The sequence below is a fragment of the Pyxicephalus adspersus genome, chromosome 4, assembly GCF_032062135.1.
Source record: "Pyxicephalus adspersus chromosome 4, UCB_Pads_2.0, whole genome shotgun sequence".
Taxonomy (NCBI): domain Eukaryota; kingdom Metazoa; phylum Chordata; class Amphibia; order Anura; family Pyxicephalidae; genus Pyxicephalus; species Pyxicephalus adspersus.
Genome location: NC_092861.1, coordinates 138,332,044 through 138,348,371, shown reverse-complemented (window position 1 = coordinate 138,348,371; position 16,328 = coordinate 138,332,044). Strand labels below are relative to the sequence as shown.

General features: G+C 37.3%; 1 protein-coding gene across 1 annotated transcript in view; it reads right to left on the bottom strand.

Moving 5' to 3' along the window:
- Window positions 1-16,328, bottom strand: part of THADA (THADA armadillo repeat containing) — a gene marked incomplete in the record, with an annotated part of 349,766 nt that overhangs the window by 333,147 nt on the left and 291 nt on the right. The window contains 11 exon segments of the mRNA XM_072409779.1: window positions 3,341-3,495; window positions 3,702-4,390; window positions 5,520-5,737; window positions 6,917-7,011; window positions 8,184-8,374; window positions 9,526-9,574; window positions 11,232-11,264; window positions 11,817-11,962; window positions 12,826-12,956; window positions 13,918-14,012; window positions 14,791-14,881. Coding sequence (XP_072265880.1) covers window positions 3,341-3,495; window positions 3,702-4,390; window positions 5,520-5,737; window positions 6,917-7,011; window positions 8,184-8,374; window positions 9,526-9,574; window positions 11,232-11,264; window positions 11,817-11,962; window positions 12,826-12,956; window positions 13,918-14,012; window positions 14,791-14,866 — 1,878 coding nt within the window.

The window sequence follows — 16,328 nt, the reverse complement described above, 5'->3', positions numbered from 1 at the left end:
ATAATATGTTGAGACAAACATCTGTCCTATCTGCAATTACTAAAATAATGTACCTGGTCTGACTTACATACAAATTCAACTTAAGAACAAACCTACCATCTCTATTTTGTATGTAACCTGGGGACTACATGTTGTAAATATCCTTTATCAAATTAAAGAGCTTTTTATATGTATTCATTCTGTGCATTTAAAAGTTTAATTAGAGTTAATGTAAGCTAATGATATAATGCTAGGACTTGTTTAATATCAGTGTGCTAATTGTTGCTAGTGAATCAATAGGCCAAGTATCTGTTGTGTTAAGTAAATGGTTGCCTTTATTATATGTCAATGTCTGGTAAACTTTAATCTTTACTGCTAGTAGAGCCTTCTTCTGGAAGCAGGCAATAAATCACTAATACTAGTGCTAATCCTGGCCAAACACAACTTGTATGGAATCATTCAGAAGAAAAAGGTTACGGAAGCAAACTGCCCACTCACTGTTTTTTCTTCGCCTACATTTGATCTCAGTTCTGCAACTTTGAGCACTTTCAATTTATATCCAGCTGGTTCCATTCCATTTTAAAAACTACGAGCCAGTGTCTACTGACACAAATAATGTGTCATCTGGACAATATTACACTACAGCTTTTTGGACTAATGATCTTTAACAGATATGATTATGTGGTTAAAATTGCCAAAGCTGGTAGGAGTTTTTGGTATACAAAGATTTATTCAAAAAATAAATAAGAATTCCTGGCCAGAGGGCTGGAAAAAGCAAAGTAAACATTTAGGAAATGGTTGTTACTGCTCCATAGTTTGCACTTCTGATTAGCCAATACTGTAATTCAGACACCAGTACACTACATAATTAGGAACGTAAACTAATTTCCCTTGTCAGTGTTTAGTTATACGTGGCCTGGTCACAATCTCTCCACAACCTGCTGCTTATATAATAATAAAATATGACCCTTCCTGTGAAGTATTTATGGACTATCCTCACCAGCTCATCATAACACCTTCTTCCTCTCAGTCTGAGAGGCATTTCAAACAAACAAATATCCAAATGGCTTCTTCAATTTACCTAACTTTAAAGCTACACCATTTCATGATGACTTGTGATAATAAAATATATAAATACATTGGAGCACAAGGGGTGATCTTGGAAATGTTTCTGTGGACTTTTACATGAAAAAGAACCATATATCATGTAACCATCATTCATGAATAAATCAAATATTTCCTAACTAACTGATTAGTTCACTAACCTGATGTGTAATCAGCAAGAGTATTAGCAAGAGTCTTTCACTGGTATTTCTAAATTTATAGGGCAGGGCTTTATTGCAAAAAGGGACAAGCGATGTCCCATCTCCAATAGTCATTCTTACCTGCCTGATCGCTCCCTTCAAATGTGCCAATTTGTGCATGCACACCAGTGTTGTTTGCCAGTATACCCGGCACGTCCTGGCATCCCTTGCAATAGCCCAGACTGAGCTGTTTGTTATCACTTCATGTACAGGGACACAGCATCACTATTCACACTTGTAAAGGACCTTTTTTATACAACTTGGCACATGGCTATAGATTTATTCCTTCTGTCCATTGATTGTGTGCGGTTGATTTGAAACAGCCTAAACCTAATGCTGCTGACATCTATTATATGTTGCTATACACTTTGGCTTTTGCTGGAATATAGTAAGGCTTTTTTTTATATAAGACTGCTATCTATCCCCTGAAGAAGCGGTATCATCCGCAAAACGCGTCAGGTTCATTTGACATTGTCCAGATAGCAGTTCTTTGTCTATCTAAGATTTGTTAAATAACATCATTTTAATCATGTGCTTTGTGTAATGTTCAGAATGAAAAAAATAATTGTTTGAAATAAAGTTTTCTATATACTTTTTACCAATCATTGCCAGAAATTCCCTATCTGTCTTTGTTTTGTCTTGTTTTGTATTACTAGAGAGGGATATGGAATACTACTGACTTTTTTGTCTAGTTGTGGAATAGTTATTGTTTCCTTGCAGTAGCCCTGACTGAATAATGTTATCTTGGCCAAGCCATATAAGATGGCCGAAGATCGGAATGAGGAAGAGAAGAAGGACTAAAATGGTGATAATTGTGATGGAACTGGGACAGGTTGAGTATTAGCTGGGTTTAGTCTGACATTAATCACCCAATTATGTTGTTACCTTCTTACTAAAAAAAAAAAAAAAAAAAAACACTGTAAGACTGATAATAAACGACTGATTCCATTACACATGCAGAACCATAACATGGCTATGCATGATACTAAGTTTACGTTTTTTTAGCGTGAACTTTTAAAGGGGGTACTCCAATTTTGTGGTCAATAAGTGACTAGGACTTTTTTTTTTGCAAAGGAACAGATGCCTTCTCTGACAAGAAAGGCATAATATATCCCTGATATATATTTTTTTAAATAGACTTTAAACAATCCTTCATTTCGTTAGCTCCATCACTGTTAGAATATGCATCCCCTTGGGTTAATTATTGTGTTTTCTTCATGTCAATGTGTAAATGAATTTCCTTTCTAACACCATTTAAATACCACCCTAGTTAAGATTTAAACATATACATGTAAGATGTTAACAACTGTATTGAAGGTACATGTATAGGAGAATTGTTAATTTATTAAGAATGTTTGAGACATGACTGATTCACCTTTAATGTATAAATTTAATAATGAATAAAGGAAGCAAGGTACTTTAATGATGACTGACCTTTTTCACTGTGTGAAAAAGAAAAAACACCTGATGGAGGAACTAAAGACCAGGATACACAACAGAACACTGTTCACTTGGGACACCTACAAGATCCAAACTAAGGTTAAATTTCTCCTATCCAGCTGCATAAAATATTTACTTCCCAGGAGGCTCAATCCCTAACTCTCCTCCCCCCTTTCCCTAACTGAAGCACCTCTTAACCTAATTCTGTTACTCTTTCTCTCTACAATTTCATACCTCTGTACTGACCAACAGTATTTAATGATACAGTGTTCTCCCCAGCCCCTTTTAGCTGGGCGCACCACCCGGCACTTTTCAGTAACCACCCGGCTATTTTTTGGGTAGTTAATGAGGAGTTTGGTCACAATACAGGGGCTGCCACCCGTCCACAATTTCTTACCCCCTGGCATGAAAACATTTCTGGCTTGAACACTGTGATATAATTAACTTGATTCTCAAAACACTTAACTTGACAATATGGAAAGAGATCACCCCCTTATAAGTGACTTTTGGATACTTTATGTCAAAAGGAGCTCAGGCAGCCTGAAATTGTATTAATTTGGATACCGTATATCTGTTTAAAGCAAGCAACAGCAATATTAGTATTCAGGGTACCTTACCTGATCATGCCTATGGACTAGACCTTGTTGTATTAAGCCAGTAGAGATCCGACCAGTCCAGGAATAACTTTCAGTAAATCGAAGATGTCCATGTGCCCGGGCTGTCCTCAAACATGCCATAAGAGCTCCAAGAGAGCCACGATTACTCCCAGATCCTATAAGATTTAAACAAGTGTAAATAACCTTTCAACCAACCTGTTAGGGGAGTAAAGAAAAGTGAGTAAATGACCGAATTTAAGTGAACCTGTTTTCGTGCCCAGAAATGACAGCTTGACATTTTTGTCCTGACAGGTCCACTCCTGTCAGGCATTGGGCTTTAATGTGGTTTAAAATTTTGTATTTCAACAAGAATCCAACTTACCAATGCTGATGGCTGCAGATGCCTGTAGATGGTCTATCATATATGTTAAACTCTCAGGGTTACATTTGAGCAACTTAGGCAAATAATAGTCAATGATATATGTAGTCTGAGTAACTTGTTCTTCACATAGGCGTCGGAGAAGAGGAGAGACCCAGACGCTGTGCCAAAGCTCAATCCAATTTTCTTTACAGGACTGGAGTTGCTTTTTGTGGTTGACAAACATGGCTTCCAAGAGGTTAGAGGCATATGGAGCAAAGGATTGATCCCACATGACATCCAAAATCTGTTCTGGGATCATATGATCTACTTGCAAGATTTGTTCAGTTCCAACAGATTCCACAAGACAAGCCAGTGAGGCGTACTTCCCTTTTGAGTGCCACTCCAGACTTAGTAATTTATGAGTAAGCTGGGAAAGAAACGGGTCTACTTCTTTGGTGGACATCACCATCACGGATGTGTGGTGAATTTGGAGAATGTTTCTAAAGATTTGCTTGGTTTGATGTCGGACAGCATCCAAAGGATGTTCCCAATGTATGTACACATATTCTAGAAGGCTGCACATGGTACTTGAGCTGCCGTTTAGACAGTTTCTCAGATCCTCGGAACAGGAGTGTAGAGAGTCCAGGGCTGAGCTTGTCCACAGGGCTAAAATTCTTGACAGATACAAGGCTGTGCTAGACTCCCTCAGGCTAAAATAAAAACAGGAGTTTGACATGTAAAAATAGAAAATACAGAGTGCATGGTGCCTCTATGTAGAAGCGAAAATACAGCTGACTGAAAAAGTTGCAGGTAATGGCTTAAGTGCCAGAACTACCAAATAAACCAAAATAATACATGATATACATTAAACCCTGGGAATCTTTAAGTATGGTTATTGGAAGCCTTGGAGTCAATCTCTGGCTGCCCACTCCTACCTGGAACTTTCTGCTTCAATGTTGTTCAGCCATACAAATCATTGACATTGATAAATGGGTGGTGTGTATAAGTTAACAGTCCATTAACCAGTGAATTTATGTGTTGTTATAAGAAGTTTTGAAAGAAATTCTCTGTAAAAGTATAAAAAAAACATGTCATGCCAGACTCAAGCTGCAACTGGCATGAAGCAAAAAAGGAAAGGAGCTGACTAAGAGAAAACCTAAATCCTGCAGGAAATGTAACCATTAACCATTAGGATGTAATTGGGAAGCGCTTTACAAGAACTCTAGCATAATGAATAAAGTGAAAATTTGGAAATAATAATGAGAAAATAAAAGCTGTGTCACCAGTAAGCCCTGAACACATTTCCACAGAGTGTACTAGTGGACACATAATACAAAATGAACACTGATGAATTCACCATATGAAGAGAACTCTGTCAGACAATGACATCGGTAATTAGGCTTTACAGCACGACCACGATAAGGGTGGTCAGACTGATTGTTGCCATGAACTCCGCAGGAAGTAATGAGAATCAAACCAGACATGATGTGAGCACATGGGTAATGAGCAAAAGTAAAAGCTATTACCTAATAAATTGTCTGCTTTGTTACCAGGGAAAGAGGGAGGTCAATGTATATGTTGCAACTTGTCACTCTTATTGAATATTAAAGGTGCTGGTTTTGTCTAAGACTCAGCTAATACAAACCTAATTAGTATGTATAATCTAACCCTGCTTGACTAGACTCAATATAGAGAAATGTTTTGGGTGGAATTGCTCAGGTGCTTGCTCTTACCTGTCACAAAATGATAAACCAACCATACTAATAGCAATGTCTGGTATTGTATGACCTCAGACTGTATATACTTTAATAATCTCATTATAAAAAAACTTATACCTACCGTGAACTGAGAGAAAGCAAAACTTTGAGCAGGTTTAGAAGCAGTGTCTCCCCTCCAAGGCATAAATCACAATCCTTCCAGTCCAGCATAGCCAGAGCCCCCTGACACAGGAAGAGCAGCACAGTGTCTGGAAGATCGTTACACAGTGAACCACAACAGGTGATAAACCAATCTGGAGAATCAGCAGAATCCACAGACAGCAGGGCCAGGTCATTCACCTGCAAAACATGTCAAACTACAATTAAAAGCCTTATTACAGAGAGAATAGGGTCACCAAGAGATATTGGTCATTGTTTTTCTAAAGATGTCAAGGGCATATGTACTGTGAGTCTGCCAGTTCCTAAAATCTTTTTTCATACTCTACATCTGTTCACTTCAGGTGTAAATACAATGGTAAAATTAAATTTGACAAGATGGAATTTTACACTTTTTTACTGTGTTTTTACATATTTTCGATTCCATTATATAAGTTATGTATGTATACCAGTGTAAAGGATTTGGTCCCACAGAGAAACTGTACTGAGATAGCTGTGCCCATGGAATGCTATGCCTGTCGCAAAGCTGTCAAATTCACAAAAATCTGCAGAGCTTATACCCATTTCTGTATACTGTCTTTGGTACCCTATTTTGTGATAGTAAAGATAAACAATATGGATGATTAGTAAGTGGGATTAAGCTAGAATTTTACAGGAAATGTCTATTTTTCACAACTCACATAGAACATACGTATAGGCAGGTTATATTAAAAATTATGCCTATTTTATTATATGCTCAGCCCAGGTGTGAGACAGATCTACATAAACACATTTGCTACTACAGTAAACACAAGTAATAAATTACGATAAATATTATTGCCTGTAAGGACAGACCCTTGTAAATTAATATCACAGTAGTTGCATATGAGCATCGCATACCTGTTTAGCAAACCTCCATTTACAGTAAAAAAATATATATATATACAGTAACAGAATACAGCAACAAACTGACAACAAACTGTCCATTTAAATGTTTTCAAATGTCAAACTTAGAAAGGGCACAACTGGCAATACCAAACACGTGCTGCACAATTGCCATTATTGTATACTTTATACACCCATTTGTGTGTGAGGTACGTTAAAGCTGTTTTTTGGGGGGGGGGGGGGTTTCTTAATTTTTTGTCAGAAGGGGGCATGTGAGTGATATTTATGGAGACATTTTATCAACCTATGATATCTCCACCACACTCAGGCAAATGTGACAGCATCCTCAATCTGCTATTTCAAATAGTTCTGTTTGTTGAAGCATACTTCATGGGAGACACAAAACACATCTGGAAGGGAGGTAAGTATGATTCCCTGTAAAAAAAAAAAAAAAAAAAAACAACAAAAAAAGAAATGTCTATTGAGATTGACACTTACAAGTTTGGTAAGTTTTTCTCTGTTCTGTACCATGGTCTTTAAGTAAAGAATGACAGCCATTCCTGATGTGCTCTGAACATTTTGCAAAATATCATCTGAAATAGAGAAAGCAATCTATACACATTACTTTGTTTATATACACAATGCTGTATTAATCCACAGTTTTTTACAAGTTAGAAATTATTTAACTGAAAGAACAAAAAAATTAAGTCTTAATGACTAAATGTCCCAAAAAAATGTGTCTGACAAAACAAAACCAATTCCTGTTTATTGTAAGGATATGTCCTGGTGACTGCACACATAGATAGGAAGACTGAACAATGCATGAATGAGCACTGTACATACAGCGCAATTCTGCTCTATAGGGCGGGAAGGGGGGAGAACGAGCAAGCGGCACCCTGCTATGCTCTCTCTCCATTACATTGCTGTAGTTCGTCATTCATGGATTCACCAAGACGGATCCATGAACGACGTCAGATGAGAGCTGTACACATGTTAGATTCTCGTCCTATACCAGCCCTGAAGCAATGATCGGACAGGAATCATCTAATTTGTGCATATAGCCTAACCCCTGGAATTTAAAGCTTGGGCAATTCTTTAATGGAATTAAGCACTCAGGACAGGTATAGCTGGACTATTGGTCACTGTTTGGGAGGCACCATGAGCAGGAAAGAACACCTACCTTGTGATCATAACAGGTCCAGCCACTTACAGTAAATTATTATAATTGGTTCTGGGATTTTGGGGGCCTGGCCCAGTCAGGTCATTAGACAAACTATACTGTGAAAACATGTAGGCTGCCAAAACTTTTTTTTTCTAAAAATGTTATTTGCCTAACTATCATGCTGATTTAAAATCTTCAGCAACATAAAGCCTGAAAAACTAGACACAAGTCTGCAAATCAGCAGTTCTGATTTATTACTTATTGAAGCTAAAGGTAGGCAAGTAACCATCGCTTGCAGACGGATGTTAACTATGGCAACCAACAAGTTTCCTTAGTACAAATTTTTAAATTGGTGGAGCCAGCAGCTTTAGGCATGTTCTATTTATTTGAATAATTTAAATTAACAAATATTCCCCATATCCTTTAATACATTTTTTAAAAAGGTCACTTAAAGCTATGAAGACAGCCAGGAGCCTCACTGTAGAAGTTACAGTTAAAACTGATTAACAGTATAAGCTGAAACCTTTTAATTAGCAAAAAGTTAACCTCATATTAGGAAACTCATTCAAATAGAAAGTCTCCAGGGACATAATGCAGACTTACCATCCAGCAAAATGTTAGTAAAGCAACAGAGGAGATCACACATTTCTTTCCATAACAGAGACTGATTGTCCAGTCCCAGAGGCTTCTGAGCAGACTCTGGGGACTTCTGTAGTAGAACCATAGCCAACTTAACTGTGGTTAGTAGATCATGCATGAGCTGTGTCTGAGCAAGTCCATCGCCCAGGACTTTCCTGAGAAAAGACAGAAGTAAGTGATTGAGATTTTATGATTATTGCAGGGACACCAAAAACACAATAACAAGTTAACAAATTTAACAATATTTTTGGGTGTATGTAACTATAGGGCAAATGATATAAACACCAGAACAGTGTTCTATTTTGTTACCCAGCACTCATAGTACCACCCAGCCCTTTTCAGCAACCACCTGTCTGTTTCTGGGTGGTAACTGAAGAGTTGGGGCACAATATAGGGGCTGTCACCCACCTACAATTTCTTCCCACACTGCTTAAAAAAAATATGGATTGAAAACTGTCAATCAGTCAAATATACCATTCAGCTTATGGCCAGTCAAATCAAAAAGAACGTAGGAATGTATGCTAGGATTTCTCTACCTACTCCAGGTAAAAGCATTTCACAAACAGAAGCAATGTGGCCTTTGCTGTTAAACATGTTTTCAAACACTGTGTTAATGTCTCCCAATTTTGTGTTTTGCTTGGAGTTCTTATTATATGTTATCATGAAGCACCACCATATGCATCACATATGTTTCAGCCTTTCCCTGTTCTCTGTTCCAATGGCTTGTATGTGCAAATTCAATTTGCTTGTTTTTTTTTGCAATGCATGGTATGAACTGCTGTTTGTGTACCATTGTACGGTTTATGCACAAAAACAAACAAATGATACTTCAGATGCCTTATAAAATTACCAATTTACTTCTTTTATTGGCTACCTTTAAAAGCTTTTTATTAGTTTTTGGTATATGTTATAACACAGCACTACATTCTGTCTTTTTTTAAAGCTGGGTGGGAATAAATTTTAGGTGGGTGGTAGCCCCTGTATTGTAACCTAACTCTTCAGCAACCACCCAAAAACTGCTGGATCATTGCTGAAAAGTGCCGGGTGTGGCACCCAGCAAGAAGGGGCCGGGGAGAACACTGGGTCCAAGTTTTGAATAAAATACTTCTTAGTGACCTTTTTTGCAAAAAAAAAAAAAGCATAGCAATAGATCAGACCAATGGAAAAAAACATACTTGGCATTTAATGATGCATCCCACCCCCCATCCACCCAATACTGAAAAAGAAAACAGTTACAATTTTGTTTTATAAATAGATTTTATCAGTGCTCTGTATTAATTAGTAAGTACAATATTGTTGTACTCACTTGTTTTGACTTTGAAATGATTGTAAAACTTTTACCAGGAACTGAAGGACTGTAAAAAACAAGAAAACAATAATGGCTTTCAACACAACTGAAAGAGGTTTTTGTGAGTCTACTTCAGAACAAGCTAGTAAAATCATTGTAGCTGCACAGTTACTAAAATGTCCACAAGGTGGCACACCTTCAGTACAAGTATTTGAGTACGTTGTCAGAAACTATATAGAAATTCAAATAAAAATAATTCATAGTACACACATCAAAGTGTGTCCTCATGGGAAAGATGCAGTACTATGTCCACCGGTGTCCATTTACCCAAGTTCAGGTTGAAAGTAGTATTGTGTGACTTCTAGGGACAAAAGAATTCAGAATTTCTGACAATGGGTCTGATTTACTAAAGCTCTCCAAGGCTAGAGAAGATACACTTTCATCAGTTAAGCTGGGTAATCCAGCAAACCTGGAATGGATTTGTTTAAGTCATTTGCTATTTGTTAGCAATTGTTTTCAATCCTGGAACAGATCCACTCCAGTTTTTTTGGATCACCCAGGTTCATTGATAAAAGTGTATGCTGTACAGTCTTGGAGATCTTGGAACTAACTATCCCAAAACAAGCATGCATCCAGCACTCAATAGATCCACATATAGAAGTACAGTAGGTAGCTTTATTTCATTCCTTATAAACAGTTACAAAAACAGCTTGAATGTCAAAAAGATCAGTATGTATGGGACAGATTCTATTAAAAAGTTTTTTTTTTATTTATTATGTTATAATATTTTCATTCATATTTATTACTGCTATGCTGTGAATAGTCTGACTATCTATTTTGCTAGATCGCCTACTGCTAAGGCCTTTCCCCTGTGTAATTTCAGTTACAGTTCAGTTATTAACAAAAGAACAGGTATTAACGGGCTTTATTATCAGAAGTGCGGCAAGCATTGAAAACAAAAGATGATGGAAGTATTCTGAAAAAGTAGTATCTTCTACAAAAAAGAAATTAGCACATAAAATTGAAAAAAAAATGGATCAGTTCACAAACTAAAAGAAATACTGTATCAAGTTAACCAAAAAACCATGATAGCAAAATATTTATATATTTATTTATACACTTTTTTGTCAGCCCAGAAAGCGAAAAGCATTTCAGGATGTTGACAAGTGACAGCTGTTTATATTTCTAAAAAGATTTGTTTATACACTTGCACACAAAATTACCTCCTGTAAAGGACATTGATACAGTGGCACAGTGGTTAGCACTCTGGCCTTTGCAGCGCTAGGCCCCAGGTTCAAATCTCGGCCAGGACACCATCTGCATGGAGTTTGCAGGTTTTCCTCCGGGTACTCATTCTAAAACATGTAGTTCAATTGGCTTCCCCCCAACATTGATCTTAGACATATGACTATAGTAGGGACATTAGAATTTAACCCCCTTTGAGAAACAGGTATTGACATGACTATGGACCTTGTACAGCGCTGCGTAATATGTTGGCGCTATATAAACCCTGTGTAATGATATTAATAATAATAATACGTGTAATTGCTTTTGGACCAAACATCATGAGAAAGCAAAGTGAACCAACGATTTGATGGCTTTTTTTTTCCATTTTCTATACTCAACTACAGAGAAAATATATAGGCTAAAAACTGCTGTCAGGACTGAAAGACAAAAATCATTATGTAAAAGATTGTATAGATATAAAGTTCTGTTATAATTACCTTCTGGTAAAAGGCTCATGACACAGCTGCTACCTGCAAGAACACAGAGAAGGTTTGTCAGTATCAACAGTTACATCACAATTAGTTTGTTAATTGAAAATCCTTGGGGGAAAAAAAAAAAAATGACCTTCGCCATTTAAAAACCCAATCAAATTAGGTTCTCACTGTAGGCAAGGTATTTACATACTTTCTCGACGAGTTTCACTGAAACAAGTCTGCCTCTTCAGAAGCATAGAAAGTAAGTATTCCAAGCAACAGAAAATATACATATATGTATAAATATTACTACCAGAAATTATGCAAATTATGTCACTTACTTAAACAAAGGAACCAAAATTCACTGCCAAAGCCATAGGCTCTGCATCCCAACAGCACAACAAAATTGTGTTATCTTTAAATGTACGTATGTATATTTATGTACGTATGTATGTATGTATGTATACTTTTCTGGTACTTTTTTTTGTATTGTGATAAAATATTTATATTTTTAAATGTAGGTTGTCTATAAATAGCCACTATAAGGTCCCTGTTAGTAATAATATTTTTTCTATACAGCACTGCTGACAATCTATGAAGGTTTATTACCTAGGCTGTTCTCCATACAAGAGACCACGTTATCCACTGCTTTCCTAAAGTCTTCTGCATCTTCTACTGCAATATCCTTCTTTAGGCAGTTGGTAAAAGCACAGATCACATCGCTCTTACATGAATCTGGAATGCTGTTTAATGCACTGAAAATCACAAGAATTTGCTGTTACTTTTCAACCAAAGCTGTTTTTTTTATATTTCTTGATAAAAATTATTTTACTGATTTAATGTTTTGGTTAATAGGTCACTGGACTTCCCATACCTATACCAGTCAGTGATAAACAAGCAGAAAAAAAGTCTAAAAACCTAAATGTTTTTAACACTTTTCAGTATTTTGCTGATTTTACAATAATGGTTGCAGACATTCCTCTACTCTGCAACCACTAAATACATTAAAGCAATTGACATACAAGTTATGTAAACACTTTGTGACATCCTTGAATTTTACTGTGAAAATACAGTGTATTTTATGGCTGCATATGTATAACAAACTCATTCGAGGAAACTCCTTTCACGGATCTCAAGTAATAGAGATGAGCAATGTTTTCAAATACTTATGCTTTGGTTGGAGGACCTTGGGTACTGCAATGGTGATTTCTTACAAGAAGATTAACCAAACGTTAAACAGACTAATACATGACAAGTTACCAGATGCTGGAGTCCATCCACAGACAAAGAAGATTCTTTTTGTGGAATTACCTTTTAATGTTACTATAATGTTGAGGTCTGATTGGCAGAATCGAATTGCAGGCTTTTCAGACATTACAAGTAACAAAAGGAGGAGTCAAAAGAAAACTCAAAATTGCTACAGACTCTTCAACCTGAGCCTATGGCTGAAAACAATTTGCGTCCCAATTCCTACCTTTCTTTAATTACTGGTGCTTTCATAATGACCTTGCAGCATCAAGCAATCTGGCTAAAGAACTGCCAAGGCAGCCATCAACACTGAAGAAATGGACATTACTCAAGCATGGATTAAATTTATATACACAATACTTTGCTTTACCTTGCCAAGACCTTTTTCAGTGGATTCTTGTTGTCAACGGCAAAGTACATTTCAGCCAAAACACTTATAGAGCAGTAAAGCTCTGCAGCACCTACAGAACTGCCAGGCAGGTTTTCCAAGATGGGCATTGCCTAAAAAAACAAGATTACAGTCTAAAGAACATATAACCAGTGCTCTCTTTTGCAATATAATCAATCATCCAAATTGTAATAAAAAAGTAAAGGCTTTATTTTTAGACTGCCCAGACCTTGAATGAACTAATCAGCCCTTCTACCCAAACAGACAACCCAGCCTGCTTTCTTTTGCTTTCTCTTTTTTTCATTTAAATCCCTTTTTCCTATTTGCTTATCTTATGTTTCTCTATGCCTCTAGAACAGTGATCCCCAAATTTTCTGACAGCAGGGCCTGGTAACATAGAAAAATTTTTTGCCATGGCCTGGTATATGTACAGCTTACATTCTCAGCACCTCGGCCTCCTGTCAGCACACTAGCTGAGAATAGCAGAGTAGTGTAAAAAAGCCGGTGTGCTGTCAGGTGGCAGAGCTGCTGGGAATGGCAGAGAAGTGTAAGCCTTACATACATTGCTCTGCTATTTTCAGTAGCTCCTGTGTAAGCAGTGTGAGGAGAGCGTCCCACACTCCCGCTGGTTGCGCTCCTACTGTCCACTGTCACTAGCTTTAGAGAAGTGTAGGGAAGGCTGACGGCACTACCGCTACCGGTGTTTCTGCCTCCTGTCATTTGCGGCCCCCAACAGGTCCCCAGGTTGGGGACCTCAGCTCTAGAATCTGTTATCTTTTCCTACTTCTGTATCAGTCTATGAAGCTCGAGCTACATAAAATTTACTAGATAATGTATACTGCCCTTATCACAGAATTGGTATAATTTGTTATTGAGATTATAATGGTAATACTAGAATTTAGATGTAATTGCTAGACGCTTGACCTGTTTTACTACATGGTCAATACAAATGAGTTATCATTGATGTAACTGACCCTTAAAGTCCATTGTTGGAAAAACTGCAATAAAAGAATTAAAGGATCAGTAAAGCCAAACTAACTTTACACAATATATCTGCATTTTTTCAATTGTTACCTTTTTGATGCAATGGATTTGCTGAACTCCATCTTTTAACTGTAAACACTGAAGAAGAAGAGAGTGCAAACCTTCTACATTGCCTTCTGCACAATCTGTATAAACATGTGATGTATGGAGATGTGTTATTTGTTATTTAGAGTACATATTAAAATCATCAAAACATGTATTGTTACTCCCCATGTTAGTGTGGGTTTCCTCCCGGCATTCCAAAAACATAAATTTAGGTTAACCGACTGCCCCAGAAATTGTCCTTAATATATTTTGAAATATAGCAGCAAAAAAAAAGTGTACAGCAAGCTGCCATTGACATGGCACAATATGAAAAAAAATTCAATCCATGTACAAACCATGCCCAGGAATTCCTGCAGTGTTTTGGTTTCTCGATTCTTTCCAGGGCTCCCTGTTCTGTCCAACACCTTTTACCCTCTGGATTTTTTCTAACGCCTCCCAAACTTCCACTGTGCAGGTGTCTTCCTAAATGTAAGAAACTGAGTGCAAATCTCCCTACGCATGTGTAAGATAGAGCACATTTTTCTTACATTATTTTCTCACATAATGTTGATGTAATGATGGGTCCAATTGAACAATTATATAATTTACATATTTGTGTGTGTATATATATATATATATATATATATATATATATATATCTGTGTATGTTAATAATTCTTATTTACTCCGGGTTAGCACTTATCCCTAGAATAGCTAGGGTTGGGCAAACACTTGCCCTCAAAGGCAGTTAGGGTTAAGGCATTCGGAGGACAATACAGACCTGCATGCCTCCAGTGTTGTTAGGTGCTGAATCCTGCCCCAAACTTGCAAACCCACCAGAAGATAGGACTTACTGACCAATTTTTACCCAAGACTTACTTTTAAGTTTATCAATGCTGGGTCCATCGAGAGTCAGGGCATCAACTTTAATCTCTTTCTTCTTCTTTAAGACCATTTTCAAGCTCAGTATCTATATGGGGGAAAAAAGTATACATTAATAACCATTTCAGAAGCCCTTGTCACGTAACTGTCTCCACAGTAACGCAGAAAATGTGTACAACAGTATTTCACAGAGCAGTAACTGCATCCCTGTGTCCCCTAATGTGTGCTGCCGTTCCATCCCCTATTCTCTACATCAGTACTGAGTGCAGCATGAAGCACAGCAAAAAGTTTTTAAACAATTCTGCAAGTGTCAAATTCTGAAGAACTTTGTGGAAGCTGCAGCAGTTAATGAAAAGAAGATAGGAGCTACATAGGCTAGTGGAGAGGTAAGTATAGCATTGCTTCTGTTGCTGCGAGCTGCTTTGGTCAATATTTTCAGCTTTTCTTCCTTTTCCTCCTCTAATAGTTCTGCTTGTTTTCAGAGGCCCAAGGCAAGGTATTTTTTAGTTCAATAAGGCTGCATATGCATGAGAAAGAGGCAAGAACCCAGCAAGTACGTCGGTCGCCCAGCATCGTTCATGGATTCATCCTGGCGGATACATGAACGCCAGGTATACATGTCAATGGAAAACAGCACAGCCGGTACCAATCAGTTCTTCTCCCCCCTCCCCTCTCCATAGAAAAGAGTGGACACAGTGTGTACAGCGCTCGTTCATTCACCTGTCTTTTCTTGCTGAATACAATCATAAAAGATCATTTCCAGCTACGGAAATTGCACATACGCAGCCTTACCTATATCTTCTTTAAGCCATTTATGTTAGGAAGAAAGCTGCAGTATCTCCATTCCCTCAGAAGTAACTAAACTAATCCATTGAAAACTAAAATTTCAATTGCAGTGGATGTCAGAGAGAATTATTCTGACAATCATACCAGCAGGAATTTACATCGCAGAGGACATTAAATATACAAAATGCCTCCGGGTTTCCTCTGTTCTGCGTTGAATCCTTTTGAATGGTTTTAGAAAATAACAGCAGTTTTAGATTATAATAGAAAATAATTTTTAGTAACATCAAATTACAAAATGGCATGTGTAGCAATTCTATATGTGTTATTTTATTTATTGAAGACAAACTTTTTTGGGGATAATTAAAGTGATTCTTCATAGATTTGTCAACATTCTTAAGAACTTTAGTTTTAGTTTCTTCTCCGAATACATAATTTTTCTTCTTCTCTACATACAAATTACCAATTCACAAGTAATGCACAAATAACAAATTGTCAGTGACAACAAACACCACACACAGTGCAAGAACCAAACAAGAGGTAACCATAGGGCTGGTTTTATATCTAGCAACTATACAAGAAATGCCACTGATATGCAATGTGCTTTACTTCATGCACATTCACACAGCCTGCCCCATGCACATTCACACAGCGCCACCCACAGCCTGCCCCATGCACATTCACACAGCGCCACCCACAGCCTGCCCCATGCACAATCACACAGCCTGCCCCATGCACAATCACACAGCCTG